Below are 27992 nucleotides of genomic sequence, written 5' to 3'. Positions count from 1 at the left end.
AAACACATTCTTAATTTTTTATGATGAGCCATGATAATGCATTATGATTATTCTTTATGCAAATTTATGTGAGTTGCCTTCCAAAGTTACAGTAACTTAATCAAAAAAAAGAAAGAAAAAAAAGCAGTGAAGTATCATGATCTTAAAAAAGCATTTTATTTAAAAAAAAACATTTTATTACCAACAGAACATTCTATAGTTGAAGTCAGAAGTTTACATACAATATAGTTCAATTTAAACTAAAAGGGTTTTTTTTTTTTTTTTTTACAATTCCTGACATGTAATCCTAGTTAATCCTAGTTAGATCATTACTGTATTCTAAGAATAGGAAATTTCAAAATAATAGTAGAGAGAAGATTTATTTCAGCTTTCATTATCTTCACAGTGGGTCAGATGCAGATAAATACACTCATGTAGTATTTGGTAGCGTTGCCTTTTAATTGTTTAACGTGGGTCAAACATTTCAGGTCGCCTTCCAAAAGCTTCTTACAATTGCTGGAATTTTACTGCAGACTCAAGCTTGTAGGCTTGCTCTCTCACACACACAAACACACACACATACTTTTTCAGTTCTGCCCAAAAATCTTCTAATGGATTCAGATCAGGGCCACTAATATCTCATCTTTATTAAACTTAAGCCATTTTGCCACAATGTTGGTAGTATGCTTGGGGTCATTGTCTATTTCGAAGACCCATTTCCAACCAAGCTTTCACTGTAACTTCCTGACGGATGTCTTCATCATGAGACGATGCTTCAATATATCCATATAATCTTCCTTCCTCATGATGCCACCTATTTTGTGTAATGCATAAAACAGTTACATTTTTATTTCATCAGTCTAGAGAACATTTCTTTAAAAAGTAAAATCCTTGTCCCCATGTGAAGCTGCAAACTGTAGTCTGGCTTTTTTGGCAATTTCAAGGCAATGGCTTCTTCCTTGCCAAGAAGACTTTCAGGTTATATCGATATTAATCTCGTTTATTGTGGATGAATACACCTTTGTACCCAGTTCCTCCAGTGTATTTAAAGGTCCTCTGCTATTGTTCTGGGATTGATTTGAACTTGGTGTTTATACTTGTGTAGTATTGTTGGTACAGATGAATATTGTACCGTCGGGAATTTGAAAAGTGCTCCCAAGGATAATGCAGACTTGTGAATACAAGGCAATTTTTCTGAGGTATTGGCAGATTTCTTTTGATTTTCCCACAATGTCAAACAAAGAGGCAATTCTTACCCATTAGAATTGTGATCCAGTAAATTATAAGTGAAATAATCTACTTGTAAACAATTGTTGGAAGTTTCATGCATGAAGAAGATGTCCTTACTGGCAAAACTATAGTTTGATTAACTATATCAGATGAACCTGATATTTGTTTTTCAAATAGGTCAGAACAGTTGCTGGAAGAAAACACATTAAGGTGTGTTGATGGACGTCCTGGTTTGTTCATTAAAATTCAGTTTTGGACTTCCTTGAAATAGGTTTAGAATTTTACTGGCAGCTTGGTATTTATACAATTAAGTTTTTATACTCTTCAAAGGTTATTAAAACCACTCATTTTCACATACAAAGAGGTAAAAGGCACAATATGGTTGTTGTTTACATAATAAAATATTTTACAATGAGAGAACATACACCCATTAGAATTGTGATAGAGTTATCAGTATTTGTAGAATTATACTGTAAGTGAAATAATCTACCTTTAAACAATTGTTTAAAAAAATTCTTGGTTTCATGCATTAAGTAGATGTCCTTACTGGCTTGGCAAAACTATAGCTCAACATGATTTCTGTGGAATGGTTAAAACTCAGCTTTGATGACTTTACCCAAAGTGTAAGTAAACTTTAGACTAAAACTGTATTGCTATATTTACCAGATGGAAACCTTGATAAACCTGATATTGACAGATGGAAACCTTGATAAACCTGATATTTGTTTTTCCATGTAAGACAGAATGGTTGTTCGAAGGAAAAGTGTGTTGCTGATTGTCCAAATATATTTTTTCAGTTTGTTCATTAAATTCAATTCTGCAAATAATTTTCTAGAGAAAGGAGGTTTAGATAAACAATTGAGTTTTTGTACCCTACAAACGTTTTTAATTAACCACTTAATTGTACATACAAAAAAGGTACAATATAGAAGTTGCTTACAAAAAAACATATTTTACAATAAAAAGAACATACACCGATCAGCCACAACATTAACACCACGGAATAACACACTATCTGAATAACATTGATTATTAATTATATACCAGTAAACTGGTAACAGGATCAGGCACACCCAAGGATCCTTGATGCCTGTGCGGACCAAAGGCCACGCCGTCTGGTCCCATCCGACAGAAAAGCTATTGTAGTGCAGACTGCAAAAAAGTCAGTGCTGGCCTCAATAAAAAAGGTATCAGAACACCTAGTTCTTCAAAGCTCACCACTTATGGGGTTTAGCATGCTAATAGTTAAAGGTTGTCGATCCATTCTCCAGATTCCTCAGATTTCCATCAAATCGAGCATCCATGGAATGTGCTAGACAAACAAGTTTGATTAATGGAGGCCCCATTTTTGCTAATGTCTTGATGCCAGACACCACAGCACACATTTTGTACAGATTTGCTGTAAGGGGTCAGAGCTGCTTTTTTGTCAAAAGGGGAACCAAAAACCTACAAAGCGTAGTTTTAATGTTGTATCTAATCAGTATATGTTGCATGCTTACCTCCTTTTTCATATAAAAATCAAACAATTACAATATTACATTTGACACCAACTAACTGCCAATCCTGTGAATTACCTTCCCAGGTAATCTTTATGCTCGGTTAAGCAGTGTGCACTCATTGGTTTCATCCACCTCCTCATCCTCAGGCTTATGCATGAATCCATAACGCCGATAGATGGATCCGTCTCGACTCGTGTATACAACATCTGCATCATCCCCGCTGTCCTCAGGCTCGGGAACTCCATGGGGCATGGGGCGTGAATTAGGCCTGGCACCCGCAGTCCCACTCAGCCTCTCATAACTCTGCCTCCAGCATAACTTCTTCTTGGCACGGGCCTGTGCCACTGCAAATATGATCAAAGCAAGGACTACAGCCAAGATCAAAGCAGCAGGCAGGGCAGCAGACGTGTGCTGATATATCCGAGACCTCAGATTCACGTCATCGTCCTCAGCCTGGTTATTTGGCGACACTGGAGGCTCCAAACACAAAGCTGTGAAAATAGCATCTTAAGAATTAAACCCAACATAATATGTTAAAATTAAACTGTGATAAACTATGACATTCATTATATAGGTCAGGGTTAGCTCAGTGGTTAAGGCATTGGACTACAGTTCAGAAGGTCCCAGGTTTAAATCCCATGACCACCAAGTTGTCCCTGTTGGGCCCTTAACCCTAAACTGCTCAGATGTATAATGAGATAAAAAAGTCGCTCTGGATAAGAGTTTCTACCAATAGCCTAAATATATATATAGACAAAATACAGTAGAAATATCTGAATACTGTAAACGATCATGGTGAAATGGTGTGTGTCAGAAATGAAACCCAGAAAATAAAGGCAGGGTGACACTGCAGACAAAAGGGGAAGAAATAATGATTGGACATATACAATTTAATTTCATCCTTATCTCTAAAGTTGTTAGTAGATAATTTGATGTGTGTGTATATATACTACCAATAAATAAGTAATAACTTTTTGTGCTTTCAAAATGTGGTGGGTAAGTTCAGATAAGAAGGCAAATATTAATAGACCAGATAGACCAGTATCACGACATGAGACAAAGTACTGTACATATTTTTTGCAGGGTGGCTTTTGGCAGATTCTGGCAGCAGTGTGATCAGGTTTTTTCCTGCATGGCTGAATACAATGTTCCATTTAAGACATGCATGTTAAAAACATGATGAACCAAACCGCAATGTAAGAAAAACAGAAATTAACTGTAAAAACTGTAATGTTTGAAATAAACTAGAGTAAACTTATTAACAATTATTTAATGATATTCAATGTGTAAACACAGCCTTGTCACAAATATACAATTCTTGTTAGAGAGTTAGACTGAGAGCAGACCTGAAGAAGAGTGACAAAGGCAGCAGTTCTTGGCTGGTTCGTCAGACTGGCAGCAACGCACACAGTGCCGGCTTACAGCATGCAGTCCAAAACCTGTGTGGCATGTCACACAGCTCTCTGGTCCAGGCCCAGAGCAGTGCTTACAGGATTGATCACAGGCCTCACATGCCTCCTGTTAAATAAAGTTCACAGACAAAGTTCGACTGCTTCATAAAATGAAGATACACTATAATATTTCACCAAACATACTTTATACTTTATATATTTATATGAATTCTGCAATAACCACACATGACATGTACATGCCATGCTGCAACATGACAAAATATGTTCTCTTCCTGTTTGTCTCTGTTTTTCCCCCTCAGTTCCATCTGTCACTCTTCTGCTTGCATTTGCTTACTGTTAAGGTCACCTTTGTTTAGTCTATTAATAGTTTTGACATAGCTTGTGTATACAGTCAACTCATGATTATTAGCACCCTAACAACAAATGCAAATCAACAATCCACTCAAACCACCATCCTTGAGGATGCATCATCAAGTCCCGTTTAAAATGCAGATTTTTGGTTTTTTTTTTTCATCTAACCTTTTTTCAAAACAGCTGTATGTTAACACTTTGAGCAGGTATTTCCCCTAGTATGTGCCAATGTTGTGCTATTGTGGATCATTTCAGCTTTTTCAAAAAAAGTTTATTATGAGGATAAAGAGTCAAAGTGCCATTAATGTCCTAATCGCTCCCGTCACAATGACATTTTATTTGCCTAATAAACACAAATTAAATAAATCACAAGCTCTAGAAGTACTGTACAGTAGGTGTTGCTTTGTTTGCCTGAATTTCTTACAAAAGATTACACTGCTATCATAAAGCCATTACTGATGTGAATTGCATTTGTTTAAACATGGCTACAAACATAGTACCATTTTATACTGCTAGCAATATTACTAAACAGCAGCAAGCATTAAAACACACACCCACACTGTACGCACATTTTGTGAGTAAAAGCAGCCTTCTTCACAGCGAGGATAACACACTCCTTCCTGTAAGATACTGCCCCAGTCACAAGTCAAACAGCTCCGAGGTGTGTTATCTGAAAACACACATACATTCACAAGAAGATAAACTGTACCATATGATTAGATAAGAAATTTTATAACTACGTATGAGGGGCAGTAACTGTAATGTTAAACCACATTACCAGTAAAAAACAGACACACCTTGTAATTCAGCGATAGATTTTCGACATTCTAGAACTATACTGATGATTTCTAAATTATAAAAAAGACATACAGCATTAGGTAAGTTGTTATTTTAAGACACGAATGTCAGCTGTTCTGGAATAGTTTTTGCAAGAACAGTATTGTCAAGTGCATTTGCAAAACCCATCAAGCACGATAATTAAACTCTCTCTCATGAAGCCCATCAAAGGTAAGCAAGACCAAAAATCACCTCTGCTACAGAGGAGAAGTTCATTTAGAGTTACCAGCCTCAGAAATCACCAATTAACAACATCTCAGATTAGAGCAGTTATAAAGGATTTACAGGTCATAAGCCACATCTCAATATTAACTGTTCAAAGGAGATAACTGTATATTTAAGATGCCTTTAGCATTGTTTTTTATACCGTAGATTGTGAAATAAAAAATCGTGAAAGGTGTGTAAAATGTTTTAACTAAAATTGTCTAAAACACTAACAAAATAAATCAATGTCAATTTTCTAAATGACAGAATTTAATTTCAGATTTCTTACATTATTATTATTATTATTATTATTATTATTAAATTTTTTAAATTATTAATTAATTAATTTATCTATTGCATCATGAAAAGTCCGAAGGCACATAAGCTTTAAATGAGACGCACACATATAGTAAAAAGTACTCAGATTTTACATTAGAACAAGTATAGTTGGTTTCCCTCGAGTGAATCTGGACATTAACTCACCACAATAAAATTTGTTGATTTTATATGTTGTATTTCACAACCACATGCTATTGAAACATTTGAAAGGAAACCCCCCCCTAAAAAATCACGAATGTAATTATAGTACACTAAGTGGCAGGTGTTTTAGAAAGGAGCAATTTGTATGTACAACCTTTAACCTGTAAACTCACTCATTCATGCCTTGGTGTCATCTGTCAAGCAACAATGTACAGGTTAAACACAGAAAGGGGGGAAACGTGTAATCTTAGCGACCATGACATGGCTTTAGCATTCTACAAACTGCTCATGTCTTGAGGTGTTTACACACAACAATCTTTACAGTTTACTCAGAACGGTATGAAAAACAAATCAACAAACATAAATTATCCACCGAGTGCCAGCTCTGTGGCCAAAAAAGCACATCTGGAATCAACAACCATGTCAAGTCTGATGACTGTTGGGAACAATGAAGAAAATTCTTAAAGTTTACCAGCAGTTAATATTTGTTTACAGTAGCTGAAAGGAAGCACGATTATTTGTGCACAAATAAAAATGTACACACCCACACACACCACAAATCCACACCCTCTCAGTAAGATTACATTTTCCTTAAGTCTGAAGTTAGATGTGAACATTATCCGAAGCTTTTGACCTCGTACAGTATCTGCATGATGTTATACCTAGTGCTGCTGACATGATAGAAGATTGACATGAATATGCAGATGTACAGATGTTCCTATTAAAATGGTTACTGAGTGTATTTACTGACTGCACTGTTTTTCATTTGCCTTTTATTCTCCCCATCACCCAAAAGAAACCGATCTATGACGACCACTAAAGCGTCATCACTTGTTATTGGACTAGTCTCAGCACAGCAGTTGTACTCTCTGTACACATACTACCATCATTTAACTTACATTTATTAAACCGCAGAAAAGGTTTATAGTCTCTATTAAAACAGATCCTCTGTATGCTACTACAGTACAAACAGGTATGAGAAACCTACCAGACAAAGCTTGTTAGAGAGGAGTTATAATATGTTACTATAGCAACATAGATAGTAGATAAGTTTTGTTACCACTCTTTCACTTTTATTATTCACAGTTTATCAATACGCAATATCCACTGTATAAAAATGGGTTCATACCCTGCTTGAGTCATGAGGACGCTTATACTGATCCTTCTCAAAGAGAATGTTAAAATATTACTAAACCAGGATTCAGGTCTGTATGCTTACAGGATCTTTAAATTATCTGCAGTCTTAATAAGCTGCCTGAAACTTGTACCTGTGCAGGTCTTGCAGCTAGTGTGACACTGCAAGCAAGTATGTGTGCTTTGGTAGAAACGGGAAGGGCAGCTATCCACACACACTCGAGTTCCTTGAACCTCCAGTAGAGGTGGCACACACACTGCGCAGGCATCCGGTCCCGGGCCTGAGCACATCTCACAGGACACGTGACATTTCTCACACCTTTGACCTGTACTGTAATACCTGGAAAGCAGCGATAAGTAGTATTACTGTAGGTCTACCACGTTTAAATTTCTGGCAGTCATTTCTAAACAGATTTTTAAGTTTAGTTAAAAAAAAATAAAAAAAAAAATATATATATATATATATACTGTATATATATATATATATACACACACACACACAGTACTGTGCAAAAGTCTTAGGCACTATATTATATTCTAAACCAATTTTGTTATATCATGCCATGTCTTCATAATTATGACAAAGTTACCAGACGAAGTCATATTCTCCAGCCAGCAAGCTCAGTAAAACCTAACAGCTGTTTTAAGTCATGAGTTTTTATTCCAAATATTGACTGTTTATTTTATTACACTTTATTAAACTTTATTGCTCTTTATAGAAGTTTCTTTTATACATAAATGATTTCAAAAGAATCTTCTGCTTATGCCATATTTTTGTATGTGTAAAATGTGGATTTTTGTACTTTTGCACAGTACTATAAGTAAAACAGTTGTTAGGTTTTACTGAGCTTGCTGGAGAATATGAGAATATTTCTGGTAACTTTGTCACACTCGCTCCTTTCTATTTTAATGCAAATCACAGGATCATACATTAGTTTTTTTCGTTTCCATCTGAAAACTGGTCTGTGTTGTACTATATATTTTCTTTACAGTCATGCTTATGTTCTTCTTTAATGTTATTTATTTATTCATTTTTAAATTATATATAGAAATACTGATTGATTTTGTACATTATTATGCAGACATGCTAAACTTATATAACAAAATTGATAGAGCATATAATATGGTGCCCAAGACTTTTGCACAGTACTGTATATACACTGTACTGTATACACACACACACACACACACACACACAATATACACACACATATACGCACACACCGATTCATAAAAGTGAGTACACCCATCAAAATTTCAGCTAAGCTCTACGGTAAGTGTCGAACATCCAGCAGCTCTGTAATATCATTAAGAGAATCCCAGCACAACATGTGCAGCTCTGGAGAATTCCATGCCAAGAAGGAATAAGGCCGTGCTAGATAACAATGGTGCTCAAACAAAACATTTACACTTTGGACACAGGTTTGACATGTTCACTTGAAATGTACTCATTTTCATTGCCAGTTATTTAAACAAGTCAGGTTAAGTTATTTTTAGAGGACAGTAAATCTATACTGGTTCACAAGCTGCACATTGACTACTCTAAAGTATATCAGGAAATAGAGCAAATTTCTGAGTAAGTGTTTCCTTAATTACATTGCTTTCATATTACTAATTAGGCAGAACTCAATGAACAGTAGAAAGGGGATCATCAGCTTATTTACCAATAAGCAAAAGAGTCACTCTGGGGTTCATGTTAGTATCAAATCAATCAACCATGTGCCAAAAATTCAAGAGCTTTAGTTCGTGTTCACATTGATCCAATGCAAGTCAAAATTCAAAACATCAGAATGATGAGTGTTATTTCTAGCTGTTACTTTAACAGTTAAAGTCTGGAAAACAAAACCTGTATCTATATTTTTAATCTCCAATGTCCCGGTTTCAATACGTCGATACAAATAATAGCCTCGAATTCCTGTTCCTGGCTGAGAGGAGTGGAACCTAATATGTTCTTCTGCTGTTGTAGCTCATTTACCTCAACATTCATTCTTTTGTGCATACTGGGATGCTTTTCTATTCACTAGAGTAATTGTTTAAGTTATTATATCCTTCCTGGCAGCTCAAACATAATCTAGACACTTTTTTCTGATCTCTTTTATTTCTACCCACAAAATGACTACTCGCTACTATTCTGCGTAAAGACAGCTCGTGTAAAAATTTCTGATGATTTATGTAAATGTTAACTGAAGGTCTTGTCTTTTACCTGCATGCTTTCATCCATTGTCCTGCTGTTGCATAATTGACTAAGTGTATAACTGCATACAGTAAATTGACAGGTGAACAGGTGTTCCTATTAAACCAGACAGTGAGTGTAAATAAGTTTTTTTCATTGCGGTGTCTTTTGTTATTAAAGAAGTTTCGATTTGCCTTTACTAAACTGATAACATACCCATAAAAGCTAATAGACAAAAAATTGTTGTTCACCACTGCTATAAATATTTAAAATAAAGATTGCAGGCAACTTAGTTCTACATACAGTATAAAAAGGGAAGCTTAGCAGAATTAATATGTGCCTTAATATGTGGCATTTCTTTTTTTTTTTTTAAGAATTCTTGTAAGAAACTCGCCTACATTCAGTCATCCAAGTGCGTCACAATGTTACACGGATGTTAAAAACTAACAAGGCTGTATACCTGCTGAGTGGCACACCAATATTTATCCAAGCTTACTCTTTGATTACAATGGCTACTGGCATGACATGACCTGAAACACAAAAGCTTTTAAAACACAAAAGAGAAATGATGTTTGCCCAGTAAAATTAATACAATAGAACACCTGTTATAAACTGGTCATTAGTTGACACTAGCCTCAGCAGGATCATGCTGACTTATAAAAGGAAAAGGTTTTTAAGAAACGTCTTGACACCACATCGCCCGTAATTTTTTCTTGCAACACACAGCAAACAATGTCACAGATTAGAAGTCTAATTAGTTTTAAACACTTTTAAATAAGTGTGCTGTAAAATATTGAGCCTTATATGTTTAGCGAGTGTTAAGTGAACTGAAGAAGTATGTTGTGTGGAGTGAGCATTACCCTGTGGGACAGTGGCGGACACACAGATGTGAGAGCAAGTGCAAGTAACCAGGGGAGCAGCTCAGACAATCTTTAGGAGATGCTCCAGAGCACATGGCACACACATGATCACATGGCATACAGAATCCCAGTTCAATGCCATCAGCTTCCTCATGGGCACTGTATGTGCCAATTGGACACTCAGTCATGCAAGAGCTGTCTGTGAAGACACAACATACCTAATATATCTTGTAGATAAATAGGTAAAGTATTATTGATAAAAGAGACTTTTTTTGGAGACCTTTATACTAAAAAAGGTCATTTGATTTCATATTCATAACAAGTAAATACAGTGGCGTAAAATCATAATCACACAATAGCACAAACATGCAATATACAGTACAGTGAAACCTTGGATTGCAAGTGATTTGGTCTGCGAAAGTTTTGCAAGTGTTTTTTTTTTTTTTAAATAATTTTAACTTGATAAAGGAGCAAGGTTTTACAATACAAGTACTGTGTAATAAGTATGTACGGCATCATACGTATACACTTTTTCTGCTGAGCACCACGTGATCACGACTAAGCCAATGGTATTTCTTTCTCTAGCACTGTGGGATTGTACTGTAACTGTCTCTCATACTTGGTCTCAGTGTGCATGCATCACTTGTATAGTCAACACCTGTGCGTGTGTACTGTTTACTATAATATTGTGACCAGGTGTGTGCACATAAAGCATTTTTTTTTTTTTGTGTCGAAGTGTACTCACTGTTCTTTAGTAACTGTACTGTAACAATGCCCCCTGTGAATTAAAAATGTAATTCTATTAAAACAGTTGTAACAGTACAGAAGATCAATCTGTTTCATGGCAATGCAACGATGCATTTCCGCTGAATATTAATATTTTTGGGTTCAACAACAAATCACTGGAGTGCTTTGGATTACAAGCATGCTTCTGGAACAAATTATGCTCGCAATTCAAGGTTTACCTGTATATACAATATATATTGTTACTGAGTGAAATTAATGTATTCTCACTATGGAGATATCGGGGCAGGGAACAGGTCTGGCAATCTGTAGGACTGGGGCCCTCACAGGACTGGCAGTAACGATGGCATGCCTGGCATGTAAATTGGTTGGAATGGAGGAATGTTCTGGGTGGGCAGTCTGAGTCTCCAGTCACACCACACATCATGGTGTTGGGGTCTAGGGCTAGACCTTTTACACACTGGGTGCACTGGGTGGGCTCTGGGCCCATACACAATGCACATGTCTGGTGGCATTCTAAAAACACAGTTTGGTTAATACTTCAAAATGATTCCTGCTAAATATGCAAATTTGAAACACACTGTTGACATGTTTTAACCATCTATTAATGTACAATTATCTCTTCAGAAATATATCATTCTGAACTCTGAAATGCACAACATATCACAAAGCATTATAATTTACATCTTTCTATACCTTAATGACTTAATCAGTTAAAGTTCAAATATTGTTGAGGGTAAATTGTAACACATTTTCCATGATTTTATACACTAATCAGCACCATCAAGGCATTATCAGCAGATATTGTCCTGCAAGTTTTAAGTTTGAGCCCACATGGATTTGACTTGCTGTAGAGCATGTCTCACAGATGTTCGATCAGATTATGGTCTGCGAAATTTGGAGGAAGTATTTATATATAAAGGTCTATCATCAGATCAGGCCACCTTCTTCCATTGCTCCCTCCTCTTCCACTCACTTCCTTGGACGCACCAGTTTTGTTAGGTACTGACCACTGCATACCAGGAATGCCCCATAAGACTTACTATTTTGGAGATACTTTGACCCAGTTGTCTATCCATCACAATTAGGCCTACCTAAAATCACTTGTCTGCTTTAATAGACCATTTACACTTTGTATAACATTTAAGGCACATTTAATTTTGTACTCACTAGCACTGTGGGGAAAAAGCACTTTCAGATCTATAGGTAGCACTTCACTGCCCAATCATACTCAGCTAGTTTAGAATCAGTGGGACACCCCGTACATATTGTACCCTCAGTCAAGCATGAGTCATGACCTTTAAGTTTCAAAATAAGTGATTTCAGCTGTATTGTGTATTTTAAAAATTAGGATAGTCCTATATTCTGCAATATCATATACAATATCATATGTCTTATTTTTCATGTTAATTATGTTGATTTATTTTGTATTGGTTGTTGACAGCAGAGAAAAGCACTGCAATGTATTAAGTCGCCTATGTATAGCTGTTAACTCAAGTATGGTTCAACACATTCCAACATTTGTAGTCATCTAAACACTTTCTTTACAGATGCATTAAGGATGTATGTTTGTTTGACAAGACTAGTACAAGTTATATTGGGTATTAGACAACAGTTAATAATAGGGATGCACCGAAATGAAAATTCTGGGCCGAAAACGAAACCGAAATTTTTGGATGCACTTGGCCGAAAACCGATACCGAAACCGAAAATGGCTTCATTAAAAAACATGTTTAAAATATTTTCTTTTTGTTTGTATAAAAAAAACTAAAAATTAATTAAGCAATCAAACTTTTATTGATTATAAATAACAGTAATAAGGCTGTTTAACAATAACAAAACTTGCTTCCAAGTGCTTCCAAACCGCCGACATACTCCGTGTTTGATGCGTAATGACAGCGCGAAACGAGACGGGTGGATGGGAGAGGCGTGGCGACAATTTCGGCTTTTATTTTCGGCGCTTTCTTACGTTTCGGCCGAAACCGATAATGCTATTTCGGCCGAAAATTTTCGGCGGCCGAAATTTCGGTGCATCCCTAGTTAATAACCAAACTGTCTAATTGGCAAGAAAGTGATAATAGACATAACAATCTCAAATCTCTCTCCAACCCCTGATTGAGGACACTACTTAGTGTGTGGGTCAAGAGATTATACACCCTAGTGCACTAGCCTAGGACTTTGAGAAACCCTGATCTATGACTTGGATGTAGGGGTGGACGATATAACCAAAATCTTCTATCATGGTAGAAGCAATTTTCTACCTCGATAACGATATATATCACAATATAGCAATTTGTATCTGAAAATGCATAAATAAAAATTCAAACACAAAGAAACTGTTTTACATTAATTTAATTTAAACTGTGAATTGCTGAGGTTTGCCACATTTTTTTTCTTTGGCCATATTTGTTTGGACTTAGATTTCAGATGATAGAAAAGGTTTGACGTGTTTCCACCGCTTGCTAAAACAGTGCACTTGCATACCTTGCAAATCACGTTCGTCTCATTCGTATCACTTTTCTTATACCCAAACCAATTCCACACCACAGACGATGCACCTTTACAATCTCCTCGTTGTTGGTTTCGTCACATGTAAGCAAACTTACTCCTGCTGAACCGTCTTCTTCCATTGTTGAAGTGTATGTGAAGCCAAACACATCAAAAGTGGGATGAAACCGTGGCACCCAATTAAGCCAAATATCTGCAAAGCCGAGTAAACAGCGCAGCGCGACTATCTGGATAGCGCAGAGATTATCTGGTTTGTTCGCGTGGATCGTGCAGCGCGGACCAACAGATTACAGTTTACCCACAATTCCCCGCTGTAGTTTAAAGTGCACAAAGTGGAAGCTGTTATTTTTCATACTTAGGCTATAACGATATTGGCAGACACTATAAAGTTGAACTTTATTAAATTCACTATGTTTATTTTTCCTTTATGGAAACTGCAGTGTTTGACGACAATTTATTTAAAATGTCAGGACTGTTTAATATTGTTTATGCCATGCCACGCCTGGTTTGTACGTGTGCTTCCCAGCGGGGTAAAATATAATTTTAATCTTAATCTCAACCGCGATTAAGACGATAGACCAAAATCTCTATTGGTTGAAAAATTTCTAACGGTTAATTGTGTCTACCGGTATATCGCCCACCCCTACTTGGATGTCTAATCACTGGAGGCTCAACCTTGGAATTAGGACTTAAAGGATCTGCTGCTAGTGTCTTGGTGCCAGATACCGAAGCACACCTTTCAAAGTGTCAGAGCTGTTTTGAGGCAAAAGGGGGACCTACACACTATTAGGCGGGTGGTTTTAATGTTATGACTGATCATTGTAAGATGGCCTAACCTAATGTGGAAAAATATATTTACCCTGACATTCCATGCTTTCAGTTTGGTAGTAGGTGCCAGCAGGGCATTCCTCTGAACATGTGCCTTCATAGAGCTTCGGAGCCCGAGAGGAGCAGCTCTCACAATCATCTGAGAGAGGCCCAGAACATGTAGCACAGGATTCATGGCACTGTACACACACACCCTGGTCCAAGTCTTCAAAATAACCCTCTGGACAGCTGGCTTTACACATGCCATTTAAAAGTAGGTAAAGAAAAGTGCATCCTGCAAAACACATCCACAAAGCATATACCGTACATGAGAAGAGGTGGCCTGAACACCAATAAGTCGAACACAAAGATAAATAGAGACATCACTTTTGTGTCCATAAATGTATTGATTGTTCCCTCACAAGTTTGATCCAATTACCATTCACAAGAACATTTTAGTTCATAACACAGATTCTAAATTTATTTTGCTGTATTGTATTCATATGGAGAAATCAGTAATGTTTGGAATAAATAGATCTCAATCTGCTGCAGTTGCATGTGTGTGCACTCACTGGTGCATGCGCTGCTGTCAGTGCAGGTGTCACAGTGAGGGCCGCAGCGTCTGCATGTGCCATCCTCAGCAGCATAGGTCCTCACTGAGCAGTTATCTCTGCACATGCCGTTTTCCAGGAAAAGACCATCTCTACATGTAAGACACTGAGTTCTGCTCCCATCACAGGTCGAACAGATGTCATCACAAGGCTCACACGTCCCTTCTTCTGTCTCAAAAAAACCACTGTGCAAACACACACCCATAAAAAGAACTCACATGCCATTAAATTAATTATTATAATTATAATATAATATAATAATAATTATTATATTAGTTTATCTATACTTTCTTGTGTATTGGACACTATGAATAGAGTTTCAGGTAATTTAAATTTAGCTTCCTATTTCCAGGTGGATTAGATAATGAATGTAACATTTGTTCACCCATCTCGAGCCGTGTTAAAAATCCCCTTTGCAATTATTACTCATCCTGTCAGCAATGACGACACCGGATTGCTGATACGACAGACTGTTAAACACTGCTTCAATTCATATAACTTCAATATTTTCCTAAAAAGTAGGCTCTACTGTATGTCATTGGTTAAAAGTGACATACAGCTAAATTAAGAAGCTGTTAATTACTCACTTTGGACACTCTGACCAGCAGCTGCCCTGGAAGAGAAAGAGCTGATAAGAGCCCCTCTGACAGCTCAAACACTCATCTCTGCTTTCACATGTCTCACAGTTAGGCGAGCACCTCTCACATTGCTGACTGGAGCTGTTCCCATAGAACCCTGATGGACAGTGCTGTACACACACTGCCTCCTGCTGATCCAGCAGGTACCCTACACAGAGACGGAGAGACACGGAGAGGAATTAAAAAATACAGTAGATCATTACAGACAACATAAATTAGCAAATCACACATTCAAATTTAGTCAATATAAAATGCAGCTATAGCCTGTTTACCAAACCATACAGGAATTAAAAAGTGAACCTTGTCTCCATTACCTGTAGCACAGGTGTTGCAGTTTTGCGCTGTTGGACCATAGCATGTCCTGCAGGCCACATCGCAGTAATGGCAGTCACTAGTGCCACCTTCAGACATAAAAAAATCATACATTACCAACTCTTCATGCTTCAATATGGTATTTTTTACTTTTGTGTTTCAGTGATACCAAAATTCTAATGTTGATCTAACGGCTGTCATTTTTAAATATGTGAAAAATGACTCGGTTAAAAAAATCAACACCAATATCTGAGATGGAAAGCAGCACGGTGGTGTTGTGGTTAGCACTGTCGCCTTGCACCTTCAGGGCCCAACCAGGCTTGATTCCCGTCTTTGTGTGCATGGAGTTTGCATGTTCTACCTGTGTTTGGTGGGTTTCATCTGGGTACTCCAGTTTCCTCTCACAGTCTAAAGATATGCAGGTTAGGCTAATTGGCATTCCCAAATTGCCCGTAGTGTGTGAATGGGTGTGTGAGTGTGTGTACAGTATGTGTGTGTGCCCTGCAATTAACTGGCACTCTGTCCAGGGTACTCTGTACCCTGCCTCGTGCCCTAAGTCCTCCTGGGATAGGCTCCAGGTCCCCGCGACCCTGAATACAGGATAAAGCGGTATAGAAGATAAGTGATAAAATAAGTCTGAGATGGACTGCAGGAAAAGTCCTCCTAACATCAACTAAAATATGGAATGAAACATTAAAGGATGTCCAGCAGAGGTCAGACTTGCACTATATGGAAATAAAATTTTTTTTTTTTTTTTTCGCCAAAAGTCAGGTGCTAATTATTGATGAGGCTTACTGTACCATGCTCACATATCTCTACAGAATACCATTTGATTTTATCTGCTCTGGCAGTCTTTTCAAAAGAACTGAAAAACTAACCTAGTTAACCTTAACCTTAACCTTAATTTCTTTTTTTGACAATTTTAGAACAGCAATTTCTTTAGTGTATGTCATTTCCACCTAATAAATGTACAAATACTGTATTTAATTTCCTTTTTCGGTTGGATAAAATGTAATACCTGATTAACAGGGCAAGCTTTTAAAGAATACAATGACTCCATATTATTTATCAGTCATATTATATGCTGAGAGTAAAAACTAGTATTTTTGTATGATAAGTGCTCTTATCACACTTACTATCAAAGTACTGGCCTTCAAAACAGCTGAAGACAGGACACGTCCCGTATATGGGCCGAGTCCTGCTTTTGCATCTGTCACAATCTCTAGGTCCTGGGCCATGACAGGTTAGACATGAGGCATGACAGGCCTGACAGCGCCATCCTCTGGTATCTCCAAATGTGTCCTGGGGACACTCATTCACACACACACCATCTAAAAGCAAAGAAAAGGAAACACATCCAAATACTGATCATGGTAAAAAGCAATACTACAAAGAGACCACACATTCAAAGATAATGGTCTTTCATTTATATTTTCTCTATTTTATGTTAATGCATGACTGCATGTTCCCATTGATGTATAAAATCCCAATTCTCGTGGATTAATTTCTTTTTTTGACATAGCATTACAATATTTCCACAGCACTAAACTATGATTCCACACTTTGCATTTTGCTCGTTTGCATCCAATCGTAGGTGTGGATTTCCAAGTCAAATGAATATCATGACCCCACCGCACTTGTGCACACTTTCACATACACACTTATAAACATGCCTGCTGGCTAGGGAAATCACACACATGATGCAGGATTCAATCAAAACATTGTTAAAAAAAATACAGAGCATGTAGGAAGTTGCAGACATCTGTAATGGATGGAAGGGAACTACTGTAGGTAAAATCACTCAGACTGATGCTATACGCACTGTGGAGGAAGTGGCCTGGCTGGCAGGTCAGACAGAGTGTCTCACTCCTGCAGTCTAAGCAGATCTCTGGGCAGCTGGAACACACACCCCTACTTGGCTCCTCGAAGCTCCTCTGGGGGCAGTGCTGGCGACACCGATTCCTGTACCTGCACACAGAGATGAGACAACAAACCTTTGTTCTTCAAACTTTACAATAATCGAATTTTAAATCTTTATGAAGCTGAACTGTATAACAGACATTACCCATTAGATTCACTGTTGGTATTTAATAGTTTATACTCATATCCTGAATAAAATTTTTTAAGAGAAAAATAAATAAATAAATAAATAAGTCTGACTATAAGGAGTTTAGCAGACATTATACGTCTTTCACAATGTTAAGCAAGTTAAATGTTCTCTGTAACAGTAAGCAGAAAGATGATTTTTATTTTAAAGGGTAAATGGCCAGCCCTCCTCTCCCAGGCTGAGCAGCACAAAGAGATGCCTAAGGCAGCCTGTTGAACTGGGTGAACAGTAACCAGAGAACACATACAGTCCTCCCACATACAGGAGAGCACACTCACACCTACTGTACTGAGCTACAGCACACCAACTTCACTACACTTCAAAGCTCAGTGTTTGCCTCTTACATAGTCTCATGATCATAAGCAGGGAAGTACAGTACATGTGGCCTACTAAAAGAATGACTCCTTCGACTCACTGAAATTCTACTGGCTATTGTGTTGCTGAACAGGCTAGAGGTTACATGAAAGAAAACAATGAATCCACGCACAATCACAATTCAGTGACCTAACATACGAGAAAATGTTAAAGATGGTTTCGCATTTCGGTTAGACTCGAGTGAAGGGAGAGCCTCAAGCGTGATGTAATGTCTGCTCTTTTCACTTCACCATGGGCAAAGACTCCAGCACTGCTTGGCACCTCCTGCTGTGTTGCCGTGTTATTGGAATTAGTCGAGTAAGAGCAGCCAGCACATCCATCTATTTTGCTCTCCACTGGACAGACGCACCAGAGGGACGAATCTCTTGGTGCAAATACTCATCTGCTCCTTGGATGAATAACATTTTTTTGCACGTTCAAGTTTCTTAAATGAAGCACTGATTTGTCAGAAAGGATATTAAAAGAATCAGTGCATGACATTTTGTGGCCAAAAAATGTGGTTTCTTCTGGTTTTTGATGTGAATGTGGTTTTCTTCACCTTTAACCAAACCAACTGTGTTGACTAAGCTTCCACAGCAACAGAGCAAGCACAAGACAAGCATGAGGAATGTTTGTTCTTCATTACACAGTGACTTTCAACTAAATAGAAAATAAAAAATAGGCAGGCAGATCTAAAAAGTAAAAAGGTTGTAATGAGAGAATCAGAGAGAATGGGCAGGTAAAGAGTGAGGCAAAAGCTTAACAAAGAGGCATGTTGATCTCGGGTAACCAGGCTTGACTATGTGCCATTGGAAACCTGATGCAGATGAAAGAAAAAGGCCATAACACCACGCAGAATCTTACAATCTGTGATTTGTTCGCTTGCTTATGCAGCGTGGTTGCTTTATTCCATACAGCAGAGAACAGTAAAAATACACAAACATCTAGACAGCAACAGGCTTCATATCTTCATACAAGTAATGAATCATCAACTCACAGTAAGTAGCCATCTGTGCAGCTGTTACAGGACTCTGGGTCACCTGATGTAGGAAACAAATTCATTACTGAGAAGCAAACATTTACAAAAGTCCATAATTATATCACATTACAGATATCTGCAGAGAAGGAACTAAATCATTACTAGTACAGAAACAAAATAGCGCTGGTTTAATAAGTAGAGCTACAGTAGATAACCTCAGTGAGACTGAGGATTGTCAGATTTACCAGGAGAGCAGGACTTGCACCCAGGCTCACAATCAATACATTCTCCTGAGCCTGGATCCTGGACCTGACCTGTAATACAATAGTAGAGATTGTAAAATAAAGAATGCAATACTTGTATAAGAAGTATTAATTATTTAAACACTTAGTTTAGACTTATTGAAATGTATATGCTGTAGTTATATATACAGTGAGGTCAAATAAGTTCTCTTACTTAGAAATCATGGAGGGGTCTACAATTTTTAGCATAGGTGCATTTCCACTGTGAGAGACAAAATCTAAAAGGAAAAATCCGGAAATCACATTGTATGATTTTTTTAACAATTTATTTGTGTATTACTGTGTCAAATAAGTATTTGATCACTTGCTTATCAGACAGATTTCTGACCCTCAAAGACCTTTTATTTTGCTTTTAAATAGTCCATATGCTTCTTACAGAGCCACTTCTTGGTTTTCCTGGCTGTGTGCTTTGGGTCATTGTCATGTTGGAAGAACCAGTCTCCATCCTTTCCTTAATACAGTGCAGTCGTCCTGTCCCCTGTGCAGAAAAACACCCCCAGAGCATGATGCTTCCAGCCCCATGCTTTACTGTAGGTATGGTATTACTGGAGTTAAGACTAAAAAGTTTTACTTTCGTCTCATCTGACCACAGGACTTTCTCCCATGACTCCTCTGGCAAACTTCAAATGGGCCTGGACAAGATTTTTAACCATGACGTATTAGTGTATTACTGATAGTAGCCTTGGAAACGATGGTCCCAGCTCTCTTCGCAGCATTGACCAGCTTCTCCCGTGTAGTTCTGGGCTGATTCTTTACCATTCTTAGCATCATTGATACCCCATGTATCTACTTAGACTTTGGCTGGTTGTGGGGTGCACAGGTGTCTTTATGACAGCTAACGACCTCAAACAGGTGCTACTAATTTAGAATCATGAGCAGAGTGTAGCTGGACTATTTAAAAGCAAAATAACAGGTCTTTGAGGGGCAGAAATCTGTCTGATAAGCAAGTGATCAAATACTTATTTGACACAGTAATACAGAAATTTATTGTTAAAAAAATTATACAATGTGATTTTTCGGATTTTTCTTTTTAGATTCTGTCTCTCACAGTGGAAATGCACCTATGCTAAAAATTGTAGACCCCTCTATAATTTCTAAGTAAGAGAACTTGATCAAATACTTATTGACCTCACTGTAGTTAACACATATTCGACAATTCAGATAAAATCAGTATCCTTTACAAACTTATTATTTGAAAGTGCATCAGGTCCCCTGTATTATTCTACATAGAAAATATTTCCATTTTAGAAAGTGTAGTCTTACAGCTAAATTGTTAAAATTGCACATTACTAGATGGCCCTACTGTGAAAATGCCACAATTTCCAATTAATAAAAAAAAAATAAATAAATTATCTGGAACTGCCTGCCTTGTTAAATTTTTTCATTAAAATAGAAGAATTTTCCACATCAGATTGTTCAATCAGATTTTTTTTTTTTCAATTTCTGATTGAAATTGTGACTCTGATTGAAAAATCTGATGTGGAAAATTCTCTTATTTCAAGGCAGGCAGTTCCACGTAAATAATCAGCGGGATGGGTCACTTTTAAGACCACCAAGGTACACACAAGGATGTGTACAGTATAATCAGCTTCAACCTCCAACCAATCTGGCCCATTTTACCCCCTACTCAACTCAGCAGTTCTTGCTCCACGTTCGTGACGCAAACATATAAGCAATGCAATCTCTTACCAACACCACAGGGCACTGGAAGACAGAGCCCACTCTGAACTTTATATCCGTCTCTGCACTTCGCACAGATGTTGCCATCCACACAGATGTCACAGTTGGTAATGCAGGGCAGGCAGGTGTACTGCTCTCGGTCAGGGTAGAACTCCCGCGGGCAGTGGGCTCTGCAGTGGCCCTGGTACAGGAAGCGCTCCCTTCCATCCTCATCTGGGAATGTCATTCACATCCAGTTAATGTTTAATATTTGCCTACTCAGTGATGCAAAGCTGCTGTCAAAACATGACCTACACCAGTGTGAGAACAGTAGCAGATTTTCTTACAAGAGTTAAAATAAGACATGGAGCTAAAGGGCAGTGTCTTCTCACACCCTAAGCCTTCTTTTGTAGTGCCTTTATCCCCCCAATTTCTGTGAAATATATGCTAAAACCTGGCTTCACATAGGTTTAAATGTTGTAAGAAGAAATGCCATAGGCAAGTGACAAAGATTGCCAATTCACTGAATGAAATAAGCACACAAACACCTACGATATTTTATTTAGCTCGGAAACTGTCATTAGTCACCACTGAATACTAAACACACAGTCAGAAGGAAATCATAAAACTGGCATTAATAAATAAGGAGCTTGATTTTTTAAAGTACAATGTTGTCATCTGTCTGTGTCAGTCATAAAGTTTTCTTTAAATAGCAACAGTGGGGGTGCTCTGCCTGGCAAACTGTGCCAGGACTGGAAGATAAGTAAACAAGGGCAATCAAGAGTGAATGCCATTGGCTGTGTGGTTTTTGTCTAGCAGTCTTAATGTATGGCCACCTGCCATGAATGCATCCTGGGGTATCTGAGAAAGCCTTAAAGCTATGCAGTCATTTTGAAGCAGGACTGCAATTCTGGCAGTTCTTTAAGGCTTCTTAAGAATAAGAAGAAACACAGTTCTGAATGTCCTGGTGGTTATTTATGGTCATGCTCACAAACTGTTGTGCCAGATACACTGGAGCTTTCAGATTTTTCGAGTGTTACTGACAGGCTAAAGATCTTGAAGGAACAAAATGACCACCATTATCTGCAACCGCTGTGAAACCACGTTTTTTTGCGTTTCTTTCCATTTTATTATATCACACTGGAATTAACAATTTAGGAAACTTTACTTTTAGTTGTTCATGTGCTTCTCTGATTAATGTCGCAGTCAAATAAACTTTATACAGTAAAAAGCAGAACTGAAATACTATTCATTTTATATGATTTGATTTGTCTGTTGTTTTTTAAGATACTGATAAAAACTGCAGAAAAAAACAATTGAGAAATGTATGGTCTTTCTATATATTAAAAGTCTTTTTTTTATGTGTTCTGTTTATTTGTTCAAGGTGCTTGGTGTGGTAACTGTTACTCCTTGGTAACCATAAGCAAATATGACTTTAAAATTCCAGTACGCTGTGTCACAGAATGAGTCTTAAATATCTTATCTACAGTTAGTTATTCATTTTTTTCTTGTAGGCTTCTACAAGAAAGAAAAAAAGATGAAGGCAGGTGCTCTGAGCAGCAGCACATACTAAAGTATCAGATACCCTGAAGGCTCTGCCTCTTACAATAGTCCTCTGTTTACTATTAACTGGACCGTTAAAGGAATACTTCAAGCTTGCTCAACCTAAAATATAACTATTGCACTGGTTATTTATTCAGTGATGAGAGAGTTGTATATTTTTGCAATCAAGTGTAAAGCGCTTTCTTGCTAACAGGTATTTGTCATGGAGTCCTTTTGACAGTAATCATTTTTCTGACTGTCCAATCATGCAAAGAAGTTGTTAAAATCAAGTATAAGATAACAGTGTAGGCACATTAAAATGTATTCAATCATTTCTGTTTCATACTAACACCCACATAAATGTTACACTTTATCAGAAGAACCTGTAAAACTGTACATTAATGAGGTTATCTTGTTAGCTTATAATAAAATGCAATAAAAAAGCAGCAAGACCTTATTATACAGGCTAACCACAACTGAACAGGTCTAAAAAGAACTCTCCACTCTGGATTAGTCTTTGCCAAATATTGAGTGAAACCCAATGTTTTCTTCTGCCCTTGTAGCTCATCTACATCTTGGTTTGATGCTTTGTGCATGCTAAGATGCTTTTCTGCATACCACAGTTGTAAAAAGTGATTGAGTTGCTAAATATTCCAAAAAAGTTTGAATCAATCTTGTCCTCTTTAAGGACAAGATTGATGTTTTTTCGCACCATTCTTTTTGAATTTAGATACAACTGTGTGAAATTCCCAGATCAGCAGTTTATAAAATACTTATAACAGCCGATCTGACACCACCAACCACACAGTCAAAGTTACTGAAATCAGTTTCCCCATTATGATGTTTGATGTGAACATTATCTGAAGCTGCTTCGCCTGTATCTGCAAGATATTTAAGCATTGCATTGCTGCAGTACTGTAAAATTGGATGATTACATGAATATGCAGCTGTACAGGCGTTCCTATTAAAGTGGACGGTGAATGCATTTTGCCCCTAGACTGCCATTATGAGTGAATTTTGAATCCTGGCTTTTCCCAGTTGAAGGAAAGGTGTTAAATTCCTGTTTATCATAACCAAACAGTCCTTGTCTCAGTCTATTACATATGCAATGGACTGAGACAAGGACAATAATGGTGGTAAAAGATATTTCTTTAAAGATAAGAAGGAAAGAAATGGGAAATTCCGACTAATTTAACACCTGCATTCCACTGTACATTAGAACAAGCACCGACACAATGATAAATTCGGACCTATTAGTACTAAAGACTAACAACAACAACAGAAAAGGGAAGGGCTCAGTCTCATTGTTTCGCCTGTGAATATATACAATAGTGATTTCCCTCCAAGTCTGAGAGGCAACAACCCCCATTCATCAACAGCTAAAAATACAAGTGGGCGAACTTTACTCACAATCTTAATACTGATCTGTGGCATGTGGAATTAAAATAGTCCTTCTGGAAAGTCTAAGTGTGTAAGTAAGAAATAACACCAAACATCCTCCTGCTACAGAGGAGCCTGCAAAGATGCACCTATAATTAAAAATAAACTATTTTAAAGCAACTATGGTCAGTTGTTTATGACAATGAGGAAACTTATAATAATAATAATAATAATAATAATAATAATACTGCATCGTGGAAAGACAATTAGTACGCTTTAGATAAAACAAACAAACAAACAAAAACAAACAAATCAGAAGTCTCGAGCGCATGCGCAGAGGAGTTCGGCAGAGATTTTTGCATTGTGCCCAACTCTATGAAGTTTGCAGGGGTAACACCTGCTTTACTCTTCCCTAAAAGACATGTTCATGAGAAACATCGCTGATGTCTTACCCGCTCCACACGCCGTACACTGGAAGAGCTCGTGGCCCTCGCACTCGGCGCAGGTGGGATGACACAGGACGCAGCGGCTTCTAAACGCGAACTGTCCGCTCGGACACGACACGGTCGACACCTCGGCTTCTCCGAAAATAAAAAGGCAACACAGTAAGAACAATAATACCACGTGTGTGGACACTATCCTCATCTTTTGCGGAGCCCTGAAACGCATTTCCACAGTGCAGAAATCCCGGAACCTCATACCGGCTCGGCGCGGCGCTGTGTGAGCTAACGCTCCCGCTCCATAACAAACCCGCCTGTGTGTGCACGACTTACAGCGGATTGGTCAGGGGAGTGTGTGTGTGTGTGTGTGAGTGTCCACCTCAGCAGTTCAGCCTGACTCGACAACACTCAACTTCACTTTCACACTTCACTTTTTAGCTTAAAATATAATAATTATTATTATTATTATTATGTAATTAGTATTATTAGATAAAAGATAATAATTAAGCTCTTGTACAGGCATGTGCAATCAAAAGTCTAGATAATTACTAAAACACTGCTACATCAGCGGAACATTAATTTACAGCTATTTCAATTGTCTTCATAAGTCTCCCTCGGATTAGATACAATTCACATTTCATATTAATTCATCATCTATACTGCTTATCCTGGGTACAGGGTCTCGGGGGGCATGGAGTCTATCCCAGGGTGCCAATCCATCGCAAGGCACACACCCCACAGTCAAAATACAGGGAATTTGAGAACACCAATTAACCTAATTTGCATGTCTTTGGACTGTTGGAGGAAACACACCAAGCACAGGGAGAACATGCAAACTTCACACACACAGACAGACAGACCCCTGAAGTGGGAATCGAACCCTCAACTCTGAAGGTGTGAGGCCACAGTGCTAACCACTACAGCATATTTATTTATTTTTTAACTAAGCAATTGCCTAATCCTTAATTGAACTCTTGTCGAACTTCAGGTCTTGCATGCCAAAACCTTAAACAGAGATCAAGTAATATTCATTAAATTTGCATATACTGCTTATCCTGTGTATTGTTCTCAGGGGAACGCCTGTATAGAGTGCCAACTCATCGCAGGGCACATACACACTCACACACTCACACAGTTATACATACACTATGGACAAGTTAAAAACTCCAATTAGTTCCAGTCAACACACTATTTAGTTGAACTGAGGAGAAAAACAGAATACCTGGAGGAAACCCACCAAGCACTAGGAGAAAATGCAAACTCCAGTCACACAAATCACACAACCCTCAGACCTAGAGATGTGAGGCAACAATGATATCCATCCATGATATATATATATATATATATATATATATATACACTAAAGCAGTAAATACAGTCCTCAAAAGCCGTAGGTAGGCTTCTCTCACCCCTTTTTTATCTAGGTACAATAAGTATGGTATTTTATATGATGAATTTATATTATATTTTATTTTCATAGAATGCCATAGGGCTCATGCAAAGTTTGGATTTGACTTGATTAACCTTGCAAGTCGGTAAAAGCCATCAGGTCACTTTATTGTTCGTTAATTTAAGTCAGTTTTTGCCACATTGTTTGTATCCTCAGTATATTGTGGTATAATTGTGTTTCCACAACATACAACTTACTGTTCATTGTAGTTGCTGCTAAATTAATTGGTTAATTGGCACATGAATTTCAGTAACATTCAATTTTTAAGCCATAGGGTTTAATATGATGTTGGCCCACCCATTGCAGCTATAACAGCTTTAACTCTTATGGAAAGAAAGACAATCAATCATCAGTCAGAAACTGATGTTGAATAAGAAGGCTTGGCTCATAGTCTCTGCTCTAATACATCCCAAATGTGTTTTATTAGGTTAAGGTCAGGACTCTGTGCAGGCCAGTCAAGTTTTTTTCACACCAAACTCGCTCATCCATGTCTTCATGGACCTTGATTTGTGCACTGGTGCGCAGTCATGTTGGTAAAGGAAGGGGCTATTCCCAAACTGTTCCCACAGAGTTGGAAGCTGAAATGGTTAAAAATTACTTGGTATGCTGAAGCATTAAGCTGTCCTTTCACCGAAACTAAGAGACCGAGCCCAACTCATCAACACATCCATTATTCTGCATGCTTAATTTTATACACCTGTAACCATGAAAGTGATTGAAACACCCGAATTCAATGATTTGTGTGGTTGAATAAATACTTTTGGCAATATAGTGTACTATAGGTTTGCCCTTGATAGGACAGCACAGGATTTAGGTTCAAGAGACAGGCATGGTCAAAATGGATCCTCCACATAATATCTTTTGGTCATTGCAGTCTGGTTGTGTGTTACAACAACAACCAGTGTTCCTTCTGCCTCAGACAGCAGACTTGTTGGTCTCTAAGAGCCTTTTGCCAACAACTTGGGCTGGGCTTTAGATACTTCTCCTCTCACATTTCTAAAATGTTTTGAGAAACAGACCCTTGAAGGCCAAAGCTGGTGACAAGACACTTGAAACCAAGTAAAATCAGCTCAAAGCATCTCTGATTGGACTAAATTAGATCAGGAGGTTGTGCTGGACACTCTCATTTTGGACCTTAAGGCCTCTTAAATTGGAAAAGTATACCCTATAGTTCTAAACAGGGGCTTCCATACAGCTTATGTCCTTAAAGAAGCAAGACACATTTTTTTTTTAATTCTAGATCCAAAAAAAAAAAACTTCTTGAGAGGATACGAAGTAAATAAATAACCTTTTTCCCCAAAAAATTCTAAGAGTATCAGATGTAGTTTATGTTGTACAAACTTATGACTGGTTAATGTCAGAGAAGCTATATAACAGTTACTCTCCTGTCCCCATCACCCTACAACACATATGCCAAACACATGTGGTAACAATAACAGCACAACACAAAACCATGAATAGCATCTCCCTTATGCTTATTATCACCAATTTATTCTATGTGCCTAGTATGGGACTTCCCCTTTGTGCTGAAGTCTGTAAACCCTGCCCAACCCCTTTACAAGACCATATAAGATGCTTAACTTAAATGGGTATTATGTTTAAAACCGCCTATTTGATAGTAATATCTTTGGCTAATTGTTGGGATATTGCACATTCAGCGAGTCAAATTTCCATGCATCAAGTTGCACTTAGGTGACTCTTGGCTAACATTGTGGTTGAATCTAGGTTTTCAAGGTCATATCACTCCGCCTTGTGTGTCAAATCTTGATTGTAGCTTTCAGTGAACGTGATCCTACAAGTGTGTTATTATATACTGTAGAAGAATGTTAGATGTCAACCATCCAACACTCGACCCACGGAGGCATGTCTACGCAAAGGCTGGCTCATAATGATGCCATGTGCCCTAAAAATCTTCTAGACAGCTGGCCTCTACTTTTAATTGCCATACTCTTAGAATTGCCTTCTACTCATGGGAACTGTTTAGAGGTGTACCATGTCCA

At 37.7% G+C, this 27992-nt stretch overlaps 1 protein-coding gene across 1 annotated transcript; it reads right to left on the bottom strand.

The window, feature by feature from the left end:
• Positions 1 to 1454: 1454 nt before the first annotated feature.
• On the bottom strand, positions 1455 to 24821 carry LOC128542752 (proprotein convertase subtilisin/kexin type 5). Its single transcript, XM_053512734.1, has 16 exons — positions 24555 to 24821; positions 21211 to 21414; positions 19465 to 19533; positions 19238 to 19280; positions 17602 to 17747; positions 16916 to 17110; positions 15782 to 15868; positions 15417 to 15615; positions 14791 to 15014; positions 14271 to 14513; positions 11174 to 11419; positions 10160 to 10358; positions 7261 to 7466; positions 5041 to 5141; positions 4055 to 4226; positions 1455 to 3199 (listed from the first exon to the last, which is right to left on the bottom strand). Exons 1-16 carry the CDS (start codon positions 24799 to 24801, stop codon positions 2799 to 2801), a joined length of 2982 nt encoding a protein of 993 aa, XP_053368709.1. The 5' UTR covers positions 24802 to 24821; the 3' UTR covers positions 1455 to 2798.
• Positions 24822 to 27992: the final 3171 nt, after the last annotated feature.

The sequence above is a fragment of the Clarias gariepinus genome, chromosome 2 (assembly GCF_024256425.1).
Source record: "Clarias gariepinus isolate MV-2021 ecotype Netherlands chromosome 2, CGAR_prim_01v2, whole genome shotgun sequence".
Taxonomy (NCBI): Eukaryota; Metazoa; Chordata; class Actinopteri; order Siluriformes; family Clariidae; genus Clarias; species Clarias gariepinus.
This window is presented reverse-complemented; position numbering and strand designations above follow the sequence as displayed.

Coding starts and splice junctions, on each gene's coding strand:
- LOC128542752 (XM_053512734.1), bottom strand. CDS start 24,801: ATGAGGTTCCGGGATTTCTGCACTGTGGAAATGCGTTTCAGGGCTCCG. Junction 15,869..16,915: donor TGAAGGCCAGTACTTTGATA/GTAAGTGTGATA, acceptor TTATGTCTGAAG/GTGGCACTAGTGACTGCCAT. Junction 5,142..7,260: donor TAGCTGCAAGACCTGCACAG/GTACAAGTTTCA, acceptor GTGTGTTTTCAG/ATAACACACCTCGGAGCTGT.